At 34.9% G+C, this 13,580-nt stretch overlaps 1 protein-coding gene across 2 annotated transcripts in view; it reads left to right on the forward strand.

The window, feature by feature from the left end:
- LOC128669975 (protein obstructor-E-like) overlaps positions 1-4,529 on the forward strand; it is a 32,787-nt gene extending 28,258 nt beyond the window's left edge. Inside the window, exons 5-7 of one of the 2 annotated variants that reach the window (XM_053745265.1) lie at positions 1,877-2,088; positions 2,755-2,810; positions 3,281-4,529. In XM_053745265.1, the coding sequence (XP_053601240.1) occupies positions 1,877-2,088; positions 2,755-2,810; positions 3,281-3,368 (356 nt within the window). In that variant the 3' untranslated portion in view covers positions 3,369-4,529. The remainder of the gene's footprint in view (positions 1-1,876; positions 2,089-2,754; positions 2,811-3,280) is intronic. The other variant, XM_053745266.1, reaches the window with a different exon arrangement.
- The last annotated feature ends 9,051 nt before the right edge of the window (positions 4,530-13,580 follow it).

Raw genomic sequence — 13,580 nt, forward strand, 5'->3', positions numbered from 1 at the left:
AGTACATTATGTAACGATGTTAATGATAGCGTGTTCTTGTAATAGCTTAATAAAAAGGTACTTGGTTACCCTATAGTAATTTACATCGGGATACTAGAATACTCAGTAATGCTCGAATAGATCAATTTATATTTTTATGTAAATCTCTTCATTGTTATCGATATAGATTAGTAATAGATCATAGAATTAATAAATGTTACTGAATAAATAGACAAGTTAAATGCAAAGCACTCTGATTGATAGAAAAGGGGTAATGAAAATGATTTTACAACATAATATTCTAATGAAAAAGTTCACTAACGCTAACCTTTCATTCTTTACTCTCTCTCTCTCTCTCTCTTTCTCTCTTATGAGCGCTTTTCCAGTTTCTTCCTCCGTAATCCGTCCGTTTTCCTACTTTTTCTCCTCAACTCATCGATCATCATCGATCTTTGGCATCGTTAATTATCAGACCATTCTTTGACGACATCAAGCCATTCACAATATTTTTTTGTGACCATTCAAAACGGTGAAACTACCACTTGCTACTATCCGGTACTCAAAACTGTCGAACTTGTAGACGAAACTCATCAAGGATTCCGAACGACGCCTGTGACGACTTGCACACAATAGATGACGAGTCGTTTGTATGTCTGCATTCCGATTATTATCCTTTTCAAAGTTGAGCATTCTTCTCCCGGCTCCACACTACCGCCACCTACCGCGAACAGGATTCGGTATACATTGCCGGCTTTTCATTGTAGTTGATAAAAGCACTCGTACAAACTGTGTAAGGTTCATTCGAGTCGACACCTGTCCGAGTTCAGAGATAGTGTGGAGCCTACATCAGCAAGTTGACTGTGTCGATTCAATTTGTTGAAGACCAGTAACTCGACGTTTCCAAATTTGGTTTTCCCCTCGATATTTTTAGTTATATCAGACACGACATAAGTGAATAAAAATACTGGTTGATATTGAACAACGGAACAACAAATATATTACAAGCATTTTCCAATGAAAACCCTTACAGCCAATCCCCTGGTTATTGTACCTTATATTTGTAGGTGGTAAGTAGATAAAGCAACATATCCAATACCGGGAATGTATGTAAAAATATACGCGCACCGTTACCAAGACTACACTATATGAGAGTTTAATATGGATGAGGTTATTGCCATAGCTCTATTCTTCAGATAGCTAAGTATTTACGTGTAACCTCCTTTTATATTTCTCGCTTTCTCGCAGTTTCTCGTCGTAAGGGTTGTTTGTAGTATTATTATATTATTTGTATGGGTGCTTTTTCAACCCGCGTCAAAAATGCGTTGAAATTGATTAATTATGAAAATCTACTAGTAGTGCCATGTATCTGTTAATTCGGCAGAGGTTTATTGTCGCGAAAAAAATATTATTAGCATTTTATGCGATGTGTTTACGTTGGATGCGATGTGTTTATGGTAGGTTGAATTGAACATCAAACGTCAAAAGTTTTGAAAAAGCCCCAACGTCAAAGATTTTTATTGTCCGTGCAATCGGAACTCTGTAGATTAATATGGTACAAGCAATATCCTTTGTTTATCTGTAGCTGGCTTTTCTTCATTTTCTCTTTTTTTTTACACCCCTCGGGGGTCTCCTTTGTATTAATAAATAGGAGTACAATCAGGTCGTGTTGTTATGTATTACACTTGCAGATTTTTGTCGGAAATATTCAAAGTAATTGCTCAATTTGGCGCCAATTTTCCTCCACTTGTCTACATACATTGCAATGGTTCTTATTTATTTCTTCTCTTACAGCACTATTAATGTTTCCACGTTAATGTCGCTAGTTATTGGTACCATAGAAGAATAAATTGTTGTTCTGTTTCCAGCGCATATTAATATTCAATTTCCATCCTTCCAGCACTCTGCAATGACGACCCCAACGGCAACGTGCCTCTCGGGAAATCCTGCAACCGCTACTGGCAGTGCCAGGGCGGCTACCCTCGTCTGCAACGCTGCCCTGCCATGCTGGTCTTCGACAGACGTTCCCTGAGATGTGTAGTACCCCCTACTGAAGATTGTGATATCCCGTCTACCACGACACCGTCACCAGAGGAAGAGGAAAACAGACCGGTAATATTTAAAGAGTTTCATATTTTTAACGTGTAACTGCTTCTGGCAGTGCCAAGATGTTTAACCTCGTCTGCAACGCTACCCTGCCATGCTGGTCTTCGACAGGGGTCCCTGAGATGTATGCACTTCTTACTAAGGAGCGAAACGTCCAGTCAACCACGGCACCACTTCCAGAACAAGTCATTTAATTACGAAGACGTTCTTCATAATTCTCTTCTTAATTGCCATTTGCAGGCTATATAAAAGGCATATGTCCATCTATACAATTAAACTGCGGTCTCTCTGTCACACTAGTCTGACACAGATATATTTTCTTCATACTTGATTCTTCCCTTCCACTTGTAAAATTATACCACTGTATTTGCGTTGTAAAATCTTAATTATTCAGACATATCATATAGGTATATCTGAACAATTAAGATTTTAGATATATGAGTAGGTACATAGTAGATATGCTTTTGTTTGCGAAGAGATTCTACCACGATTCTACAATGAAATAATTATTTATAGTGATTATTAATCATCTTGCTACGCATATTCTCTTTATTCTAACATTCCTAAGTGCGAAGCTTATTATATAATTGACTTAGTAGATTATTTTTTCATCACAAAGGCTTAAACGAATACCAAGTAAACCACCCAAATAATTTAGAATATTATTTTTAGATCCGTTACCCACAACTCCCACAAGCAACCCGACGAGCCTCCACGACACAAAGGACGTACGTTAATAAAATATGTTTACCGACGATAGCACTACGCTCAAACGCCACACTATTCTTAGTATAAGTAATAACAGTTTAAAGTAATAACTGCTTATCCTCTTGGTTTTTTCGTTGTCATTTATCTCACAATACTATTTTAGGCAGTATAACGTTCAAGGCTATAAGGAAACTAGATCGACTATGAGTATTATTATTACTGGAACATGCATTTTCAAAATACTCACTTAGCTATGCGTTATCATAGATAATTCTTATTACTAATGCTCTACACTTGGTGGTACCGTATAGCTTTTTGTACCACCAGAGGTATGAACAGGGGTACGGCGGGTCTGCAGCGCTATATTATCTTTCTTATTTTGATACTGTCTCCCATCTCGGCAAGTTGATCAGCACAATCGAAAAGGAAACTATATCGAATATGTGGAACTTTCATACAAGAACCTACATGTATTTTATTCTTTTTCCAGGCGCCGCCACAATCCAAGCGGCCACCTCAGAACCAGGAGTACCAAGAAGCCCAGCCTGGACGTCCCCGGCCTAGGAACTAACGTGTAGGATATTCTACATGTTTCCATATTCCGTCCTTCACATTTCTGGGAAAATATCCTTTCTGATTGGTCAGTCAAAAACTCGTTCCCACCATGTGAACTTTTTCTGAGCTCCCTGTAATTGTGGCATACTTAGATGTAAAATGTATACTGAACCTTGGTTTTTATTTGATGCATCAAATCTGTCTATTTGCTACGGGTTAAATAACATGGTAGAAACATTTACATCTTCAGCAGTATCACAGGAGGACACATAGATAGATCACCCTATTACACCAGGATCTTTTCCGACACCTTAAGATACTTTGTCAATATTGTTCGTAGCCAATGTTCTAACGTAAGATTTCTTGAGCATCATATTGTAAAGGCTGTCTAACTGTAACCATTCACAAAAGTCTATCAACAGCTAAGCATGCCACACCAACGGAACTCATAAGTGTAGAAGTATTTATACTTCATTGTTTAGATTAGTCATGTAATTATTAATTTGTATTCGTAATTGTAAAGATTTAAAGATATTTATAGGGAGAATACTCAAAGCGTACCCGTATGAATCTGAAATTCTTTTTAGACTGTGATTAAATAATGTTTTCGTTTCAAGTTACAGATTGAAAGAAAATAAGTTTTGAGTCCCTACTTTGTTAAACATAGTAATTTGTGAAGTTATTACATGGTACAAAACAAAGCAGAGCTAAAATAGATCTTATTGTAAGTTATCGCAACACATAAAATATTAAAATGCCGTAAAACAACAGAAATTCAAAGTAAATTGCAATAATATTGCGTATAAAAACCTTTCTCCTGTCCAAATGTGTTAAAAAATATGTAGCATCTTTTGGTATAATATAATGCGACTATAACGTCCGCGAAAGTTCCAGAAACCACTCGAACTTCGGCAATTTCGAAGTCGTTCGACATTTCGTTTTGTAATGTTCAACGATATTGGTTATATTTCGGAGTAGACCCTTGCCCCTTGCTTGATCGATTATACATGTTTTAGCCGACCGAAAACCGTTTAACTTCAAGTATATTTCTACTTAGAGTGAGGCACCTTAACTAAATTGGCTTTTGCAAATTAGAATTTTCTATATTATAGCTGTTGTTTCTTTAGTAACATTAAGTCAAGACTTATTGTAAGGTTTTTAAAATATAGAGTTACATAAATATATTTGTTCGTTTTATTTTCTTGACTTTGCCTTATAGGCTTAGCAATGGACTGCGGTGTTTGTTTACTACCAGGCAACTGCGTGCTCGTAGTCTACTAGATAATCCTTACATATGATAAAACAACGTCCTCTACCGCGTCTGTCTGTCTGTCTTTTCGCAATAAACTCAAAAACTACTGCACGGATTTTCAAACGGTTTTCACCAATGGATATAGTGATTCCTGAGGAAGGTTTAGGGTTATTTATGATTTGTATGTCAATTTCATTAATAAGTCATATTGTTCTTGTTCTTCTTGCTCTTACAATGAAAACGAATCCATATCGAAATATTGCCATAATGATACAACATAACTAGTGTCAAATATCTCACTTACTATATTCAGATACTAAAATCTTTTTTATTAGCACAAGTGTCAGGTTATATTTATGTCGCCTAAAGGTATTTGACATAACTACTAGTCATGTCCTGGGTAAACAGTAGCATACATTAGTGAATTAAAAATTATCAGCGATTAGTTCCTAGTTCTTAACTTACCACGTGTGAAACTATTATACATAAGTCTGATTGAAATCGAAGGCGGGACCTTTCGATCACAAGCGTACTCATAACCACTGGACCAACCGCTGCAAATTACAGATAATATAACTAATAGTAACAACGCAACGTAATGGAAGGGTGTAAATAAAAACCCGGTGATGGCCTGCAATTACTGCTGGCCATTAAAATATCGTATTTCTGACGAATAGAAGAATATCTTTCAGGGTCTCGTAAACTTGACGGCGGAATTTAGGACAAAATGTAACTATTATTTTTCCACTCCCTTCACCTCAGGTTTAGCTTCGTGATTTTTTGGTGTAAAATGTGATTAATGTTATCATGATAGTCGAAAATAACTTGGGTATGTTGTTAGGTAAGTATTTCAACCCTATATGTATACAAAAGAGATTTATATACATGTGATTTATACACATTACCAAATTTTATTTCACCATCAAAATCTAGGGTTCGATTCTTATGCAATCGAAATAATTACATTTCACCAATTTTCATCGATCGATCGAGTGTTCGAACTTTATCGATTGTCATTTTACAAAATTAAGAAAACTTCAAAATGAACTTCGATTATTCCCATACTTCTATTTATAATTTGTTGACTTTCCTATATTAGTAGAACCATGTCATTTATAACCATACAAGTCAATTTTATGGCATTACATAAACCGTTCAATCAATATCCTACGTAAAAACCAATATAATACCCAAGAGTACCTAATGCAACCCAATTTTTAGTCCCTATATCCGAATATGAGGCCATTTTTGTTCTTTTATACAGCCATCACTGTAGCCCAAGGGACATGCTCTTTTGTGATTGCCAAATCAAATTAACGAATGTCTTTAGGATAAAAGGAAAGCACTCTTTGATTATCTTGTTTTGGGAGTGAGTAAGTACTTTGTAAGCTAAAACTATTTTGGATGATCAGAGAAAACGTCGTTCGAGTTATTTTGAACTGTCGTGTTACCTCTATTGCCTACTAGATGAATAGTTATTTGTCGTCTTAGACTCATGCGTGTCTCATTAAGCAGATGTTTTGGATTGTTTTTGAATGAGTTAAGCCGGGTCCGCTGCGCCATGTTTCGAACAGAACATTGTTCAAAAACATAAAGGGGCGTTTTTTGCAATGATAAAACAAAGCGCCTTTTTTGCTTCAATAAACAGAGGACTCAATCTGAGCGTAGACGATAGTCGTTTTAACAAATAATCGTTATTGAAATTCAAATTTTATTTATTATACCTTTATTATAAAAACATGTAAAAGTCTCACGCTTTTTTATCAATCTACAAAAAGTTGATACAGAGAGAAAGAATTCTTTCTTCTCCACATGTTAATAAAATTACCTTAAGCTTCGGCTGTGATTTTACAACCCGCCGCATGCCTGACGTCAACCCTCCTTGGGAAAACTATTATTGCCACACATACATACATGATATTGTTGACACATATCAGTTTATCAGCTGCCTAGGCTACTACTAGGGTGGAACCTCACGCCATAGAGAAAAAAACAATTTTTGGGTTTGTTTGGAGTTAGATACCCATATCTGTCCATCACTTTGTCGCCACCATATTTAATTATTCAATAATAATTCTGCCAATTAGCAACGCATTTAAAACGTAGATATCACGAAGAAATGAAATTAATTTTATCCGTCGGAATGTTAAGCCTGCAGAGTGCCCCGCAAATTAAAACACGGCTGAAATACGGTTTCAGACACAGATTACCGAAAATAGGTGATATATAATATGAATATATGAAAATAATATCTTTCTACAACTCTAGTTTTAAACGGTCACAATTACAATATTAAGAACAATTTGCTAAAAAGGTTAAGTTTTTTGAATATATCGTTATAAATCTTTTAGTTTTAGGAAAATATTATTACTGCATAAAAAAAAGATCTTCTTTGTAATATTAGAGACTGATTAATTTATGATTCTTAAACGACTAAGTAAAATAATGTCAGTTATTATCACATAAAAAGTAGCATCTCTAATTACTTCTATAATATTTGTTGTATTAATATCCAGCCCTGATCGCTTCTGTAGGAGGTCACTAAAACCTCGTATTGACTAAGGATGTTTGTCTTATTGATTCATAATGTTATCTTATGAATTTATACGCAGTTTGACCTATTTCTGTGAATAATCAATATTAACGAACGCATATCGAATAAATATGTCAGTAGCATCAGAAGATATTAGTGTATTGTACGTTTAGACGATAATAACGACTGTAGCGTATCTTCTACTTACTATCTACGCTATGCTAGCTATTGTCCGCGGCTTTACCATCGTGAATTACTTTGCGAAAGCAGAACAGACATAACTTTCATACAAACTTTTACACATCATTATGTATATCCATGTGGGAGTTGATTTTTGAAAAAAGTAGCCTTTTTACGGGGTTCTTAAACTACAAATTTCATAAAAATCGGTCTAGCCATTTAGACGTGAAAGCGTAACAGACGGACGAACAAATTTTTGCATATATAATATTAATATGGATGAATAAGGTATGGTTGATATGTCTTCTCACATCTCTTTCCTTCTGTAGTCAATACTGCTGAATTACAAGGTTCCATTAAGTGCGTTAGATAATTTCTGCCTTTCATAAATTTGGAACTTTATGGAGGTGTGAGGGGAACTCAAATGCCCTTTGCTTTTGTTCAAATTGTCTTCACATATTAAAAGTCGTAAGATAATCAAAATTATATCAAAATAAACATTATTATTCTGGCTGGCAACTTCCAAAGTTTTATCGTTTATCGTTTTATCAAGTAATTTATTTTAGCACCAGTTTAATTTTAACCCTAAAACAATGCTTTTAATATAAACCTTCGTTTTGTTATACATGTAACATGCTTTTTAAAAATGACGATAAGATGATAAATTTCTGGAATCGAACCCACGTCCCTGCCTTACACGGACAGTGCTAAGCTACTGAGCTATCGAGACCATGCCAGTTCAGCCGAATTAATTCATTTCTTTACGCAGCGTCGTACAGTATTCTCATCAGAAAGTAATAAGTACACACTGTTACAAGCAATATACGTTTTATTCTATTTCTAGTATTAATACCTGTCTAACTTTAGATTGCTTGTGAATATCCCCTTTGTGTGTAACAAGCTGTTGTCAGCGGCAGTGACCACTCATTTGCGACCTCTGCGGTTCTGGCTTCGTTCTGATATTGTGAAATGTCAAGTGTATTTATCTGTATATATATATATATTATCCTTTTATCTCTTTACGTCTCTCGCCGACGTATTTTCATTAGAGAGTAGCATGTACTTTTAACTAATCAACTAATCAACATACCCTACTGTTACAAGTAAGAAATTATGTTTTTTTTTTTCAATACTCAAGCATCTTTAAAAGGATTTGTTGTACATGTCATACATGCCTATATGCATGTATGCGTTTATGTATATTTGTTACTCTTAAGATTTACTGGATTGTTATGAAATTTACCTGAAGAACTTAACCTGGAATAACACATAAAGTACTTTTTATCCCGAAGATCCCACGGGAGCGAAGCCCCGGATCGCATTAATCTGAAATAACAATGGGTAAAATAGTAAAGAATTCGTTATATAGTAACGTAAGATTACTTCAAATATAAATTGCCTATGCACAAAGTAAATAAACAATACCAGCCGAATTATGTTATATTTCAAATTTATCTAAACAAATGATACTTATCAAGTTGAAAATGATAAATAGTAATGTAAAAGTGATAAGGTAACTCTTCATTATTATTCATTGAGCCTTGACTTCAAGATATGAAACACCAAAGGCAAGTTTGTTCAAGAAATGTACAAAACCTTCATAAAATACTTATCTACTTCTTATTGAATGATTAATCTTCTGAACAAAGACAATAATTTATTCATCATATTCATGATGGACGACACTGAATTCGACATTTTGCTTTCGAGATGATAAGTTTTTTTTATAAAAATGACACTAGCCGGTTTTGGGAACCGAAAATATAAATCTTTTTTTTTAATATTTCTGTGAAACGAAGACACAATTTGGACTCATAAAAAACACGACAAATATTGAAAGAACCCTATTATTAGCATATCATTGTAATTCTAAATTCTTATTGGTGGCAATTTATTGTCTTCACAAATCTGATTCGCCAAGTCGACACGCTTTGGAGAAGAATCATTATAATGTTTCTGATATCAAAACGCAAAAGCATACATCCTCATTTTTACGGTAATCTGCGCTTCCAATCTGAATCTATTGTTCTCCGAATGAAAATTTTCCATACATTTGTTGCCGCGACATCTTAGAGGGTGTAAGAAAGTAAATGTATTATGCCCCAAATATCTTCACCTTCAGAAGTTCAGACGCTAACGCACAGTGCTGGTTCCAGCACCAGGAGAACCCTGGGCGAAATTGATATGGCGCCCCCTCCCCTATCGGTACTTAATTGCTATCTTATGCGTGTATTGTGCGATCTTAAAAAGCTCTATCGCAATAAGATTTAGCAGCGCCGGTTACGCCTGAGCGCCTTTTTGTATCCAGCATATCAATTGTTTAAGTCTAATCTTCGTTACGAAACTAATGTACATAAATACGATGATTATTTCTTTCATTCGCCAAAAACCTTGAAACTGTAGACTTGACGTTCACATATGAGTTTTTTGACACAAGATTTGACATTGACGACTGAAATTTTTGACGATATTAACTTCAGGAAAATTTCTCCGTACCACCAATATCATAACGAAAATTCAACGGTAATAAAAATCTCATTGGTATGAAGTGGAATAAGGGTAGACTGATGACGATGATGATGAAAAATCTCATTGGCAAACCTGCGTCGACCCTTTATATACACCACCCAGGGTGGTCGTCCTACCATGTCTTACCCTAACGCCGGGACTGCAAACGCCTCTTGGGGCTGAATTTATATCAGAACTTTTACAGCTCCTGCGAGTTCCGTCGCCCATAATATCTTGTAAAGAGCTATAAATATTTATAGAAGGGAAACTCAACTTTTGTCCTAAGTACTTATTTCTTGTCGAATTCTAATATGAGTATTACGTGTAAACAGCCGGACCTTAGTACGTAGGTAGCTGTAGGTACTTCCACTATCCAATGATCTTAACAAAAATCTTTATATTTTATACAGTTTCTCAAATCGACGCTATAAACGTCCTTTATCAAAGGGCATTTTGACTCTATTTTCCAAATTACTAGGTACATAATTATGTTCCAAGATAACATCCATTTTCAATTGGTACGAAGCTAATATTTTTTCTTCATCCCTGTTTGGAATCGCTGTCAGTTTTGTGAAATGGAACGGAAGCGTGTACCGAAAGCTGAAGAAGCGCGCGCGCTATTTGTTTTCTCACATATAGACGAAATGTCGATACTTTTTTATCTATTTAAAGCAATAATAATAAATAAGTAGATACCTATGTGCTTTACATTTTTATCTCCTAAGTAGGGTAGGTAAGAATCAATAGATAGCGTTATCCCGTCCTTTAAATTTGTAGACCATCTTGCTGATATATGATAATCCCAACTTATTATTTAAAATGCGAAAGTAATTTTGTTTGTTTATTTGTAAACTCTTTACGCTTTATCTGCTAAACGAATCTTGAAATTTTCCATGTAAATATGTAGTTTGGAGTACGGAGAAGCCTTAATATACATTTCATCCCGAAAAATTCCCGTACAGTTCCCGTAGTAAATATATAAATGGTCGCATAATTAATAGTTTTGAGATTTACGTTTTCATAAATATGTATGTATATTTACTCTGGAAACGTCACCTCCATTAACGTACAAAATGCACAACAATTTGATTAACTCACCCTAAAGTGACAGTTAATCTGCATGTTTTAGCTTATACACTGGTTTATTATCAAATATTACGTACCTAATAACAACTATACTTAGATACTCGGTGACAAAGAAGGATATCGGACACCGGATAATATACGCACCTGCATACATTGCTGTTTTTTTTTAATAGAAGCACTCATACATAGTTTGTATGAGTGGAGCCGGCATTAACGAATAAACATAAATCTCGGACAAATGCCGCCGCGAATGCATCGTACGCCGAATCCGCCAAGTTCGGCGAAATTGTCCGCGATAGTGTGGACCCAACATGAAAGTGATTTATACGAGAAATTACTTGACTTACACGTGTCGTGCCAGTCGTGTGTGATGAGATAAAGCGTTGTGAACTCCAGAATTACATTTGCTTCCAACTACGCTTGGATATTTTCCGAGGAAATGAGAATTTTCTTTCAGCGAAGCGCTTCACATGAAGTTTCATCGAATAAGTAGCTCTATCGATAAAAGAAGTGCGCGCTTTTTATCTGCACTACTCATATTATTAATGTCAAAGATTGAGTCTGTGTGCGTACCTATTTTTATGCTAAATAACATAAAATAGGAACCCTGCGTTATTCCAGGTTATATTCTACCCATGTACCAAATTTCATAACAATCTGTTTAGTAGATTTTGCGTGAAAGATCCTCAAACAAACTTTTATAATTTATAATATTTTTTTTCTTCAGAAAACGCATTTATTGGTAATATTTGTTTTCTTCAGAATTTTGTTGTGGATAAAAAAAAGTTTATTAATACTATTTTACCTACCGTTCGCTAGGAATAATTTAGTCTCGTTCTATAAGAAAAACTGAGAGCCATTTACTAAAAGTTAAGTAGGTAAGTACGTTACTATTTTTTGCTGGAGATAGTCGCGTGACAGAAGAACGTTCAGACGATTTATATTAATTTACATCAGTTTCAATAGCTATACAATATAGTCTTCATTCCGCGGTCGATCTGATATGGGTCGGGGACGACAGTCCGTTACGTGACGCTGATACTAATGGCTTTTTCATACAAATGGACACCGAGATGAATTCTAAAGATTGGATTCAATAGCCATTTGTTTAGATTGAATTTTCACATTTACCATTCGATCATTTCCCTTGATAAACGCTTATACATTGTCATCTCCGTGACGCGCTACTCTCTTTTGTGTCACTGTGTACTATATACGTACCTATTATCTCTCTATTGAGTTGTAAAACCGCGAATCTAGACGTCTGCCTGACGCCAACTCACCTTAGGAATGCCTTATTGCCTATTCAGGCTATGTCCCTTAGTCGCCTCGTACGACATCCACGCGAGGATATAGAGTAAACCTAAATTAGGGCGTAACCACGCGCCACTTACTATGTACTGTGTATAAAACCAAGATTTTTAAACTAACTCCGTTATTCGAGAAAAGATTTAAAGCATATTTTAAGCTAAAGTATGTTTTACCACTAGCGCACTTTATGTGTTTGAAATTGGCAGAAAGGGGCAAAATGTACTTTAGCATAAAGTATGCTTTTTAATTATAATTTTTTAGTTACAAAATTCTATCCTATTAATATTATAAATGCGAAAGTTTGTGAGGATGTTTGTGTGTGTATTTTTGTTACTCTTTCTCGTAAAATCTATTGGATGAATTGTTAAGAAATTTAGGTACACCGGTAGAATATAACCTGGAAAATCACGTAAGGTACTTTTTATCCCGAAATTCCCATGGGAACGATGCCCCGGTCGCAGCTAGTTAATTTATAAGTTTATAAAATTAATTAGGCTTATTATGCAAAAATATATTTATATCCATCCTTATTGCGGCGAAATGAAATTAAAGGCTATAAATTGCTTGTATTATGACTCTTACCATGGACAACTGAATTACAAAAGCAACAATTTCAACAGAAATCGACAGAGAATGTGTTCAGAGTGATGATGAACGATATATGTGAATAATACTTTAGAATTACCATAGGAACACAAATAAAATACGACTATATTTATTTTTCGCCTAAAATAATGATTTGTCAGCATTATACGCATGTGAGATTTTATTCTACTTTTGTAGCAAGTACTGAATTAATATAAAAAAATACTTTGCTATGAAAACCCTTACTAAAGTGTTAGGAATGAACTTCGTATGATCATTTTAGGGAATTGTGGCATATATCAAATAAAAGGGCTCGTTATGAGGATCTCAAATTGATAAAAGTGTGACAGTGGTGTTCGTTTGCGGCTTAGGATGGTCTTAAATACGTATGGATTATTTTTTGTTAATGCGTAATAAAATTTTACTAATTAAAAAAACTTATTTCATTTTTAACGTATTTCATTTTTACTAATGCGGACCAACTTAGTCATGCGTTGACTAGACAGCTGATAAGTAACAACAGCATTCTAACAGAGTTGACGTCATACAAGCGGCTGGTTATAAAATCACGCAGCCGAATCTTAAAAATTTAAAGGTTATTTTTTACCATGACTTACCGAAGTTAATTAAATTGATATAGCTACTTAAAGAACAGATTGCTTGAATTAACAATCGTATCATAGATTCAAATTTTGATTGTTATGATCGTAGTAAGGGTTCAACTGAATGGAAAACCATATTTACCGACGGAACCAACGGGCCGGAAATTTATGCCTCATT

This window comes from Plodia interpunctella, chromosome 5 (genome assembly GCF_027563975.2).
Source record: "Plodia interpunctella isolate USDA-ARS_2022_Savannah chromosome 5, ilPloInte3.2, whole genome shotgun sequence".
NCBI lineage: Eukaryota > Metazoa > Arthropoda > Insecta > Lepidoptera > Pyralidae > Plodia > Plodia interpunctella.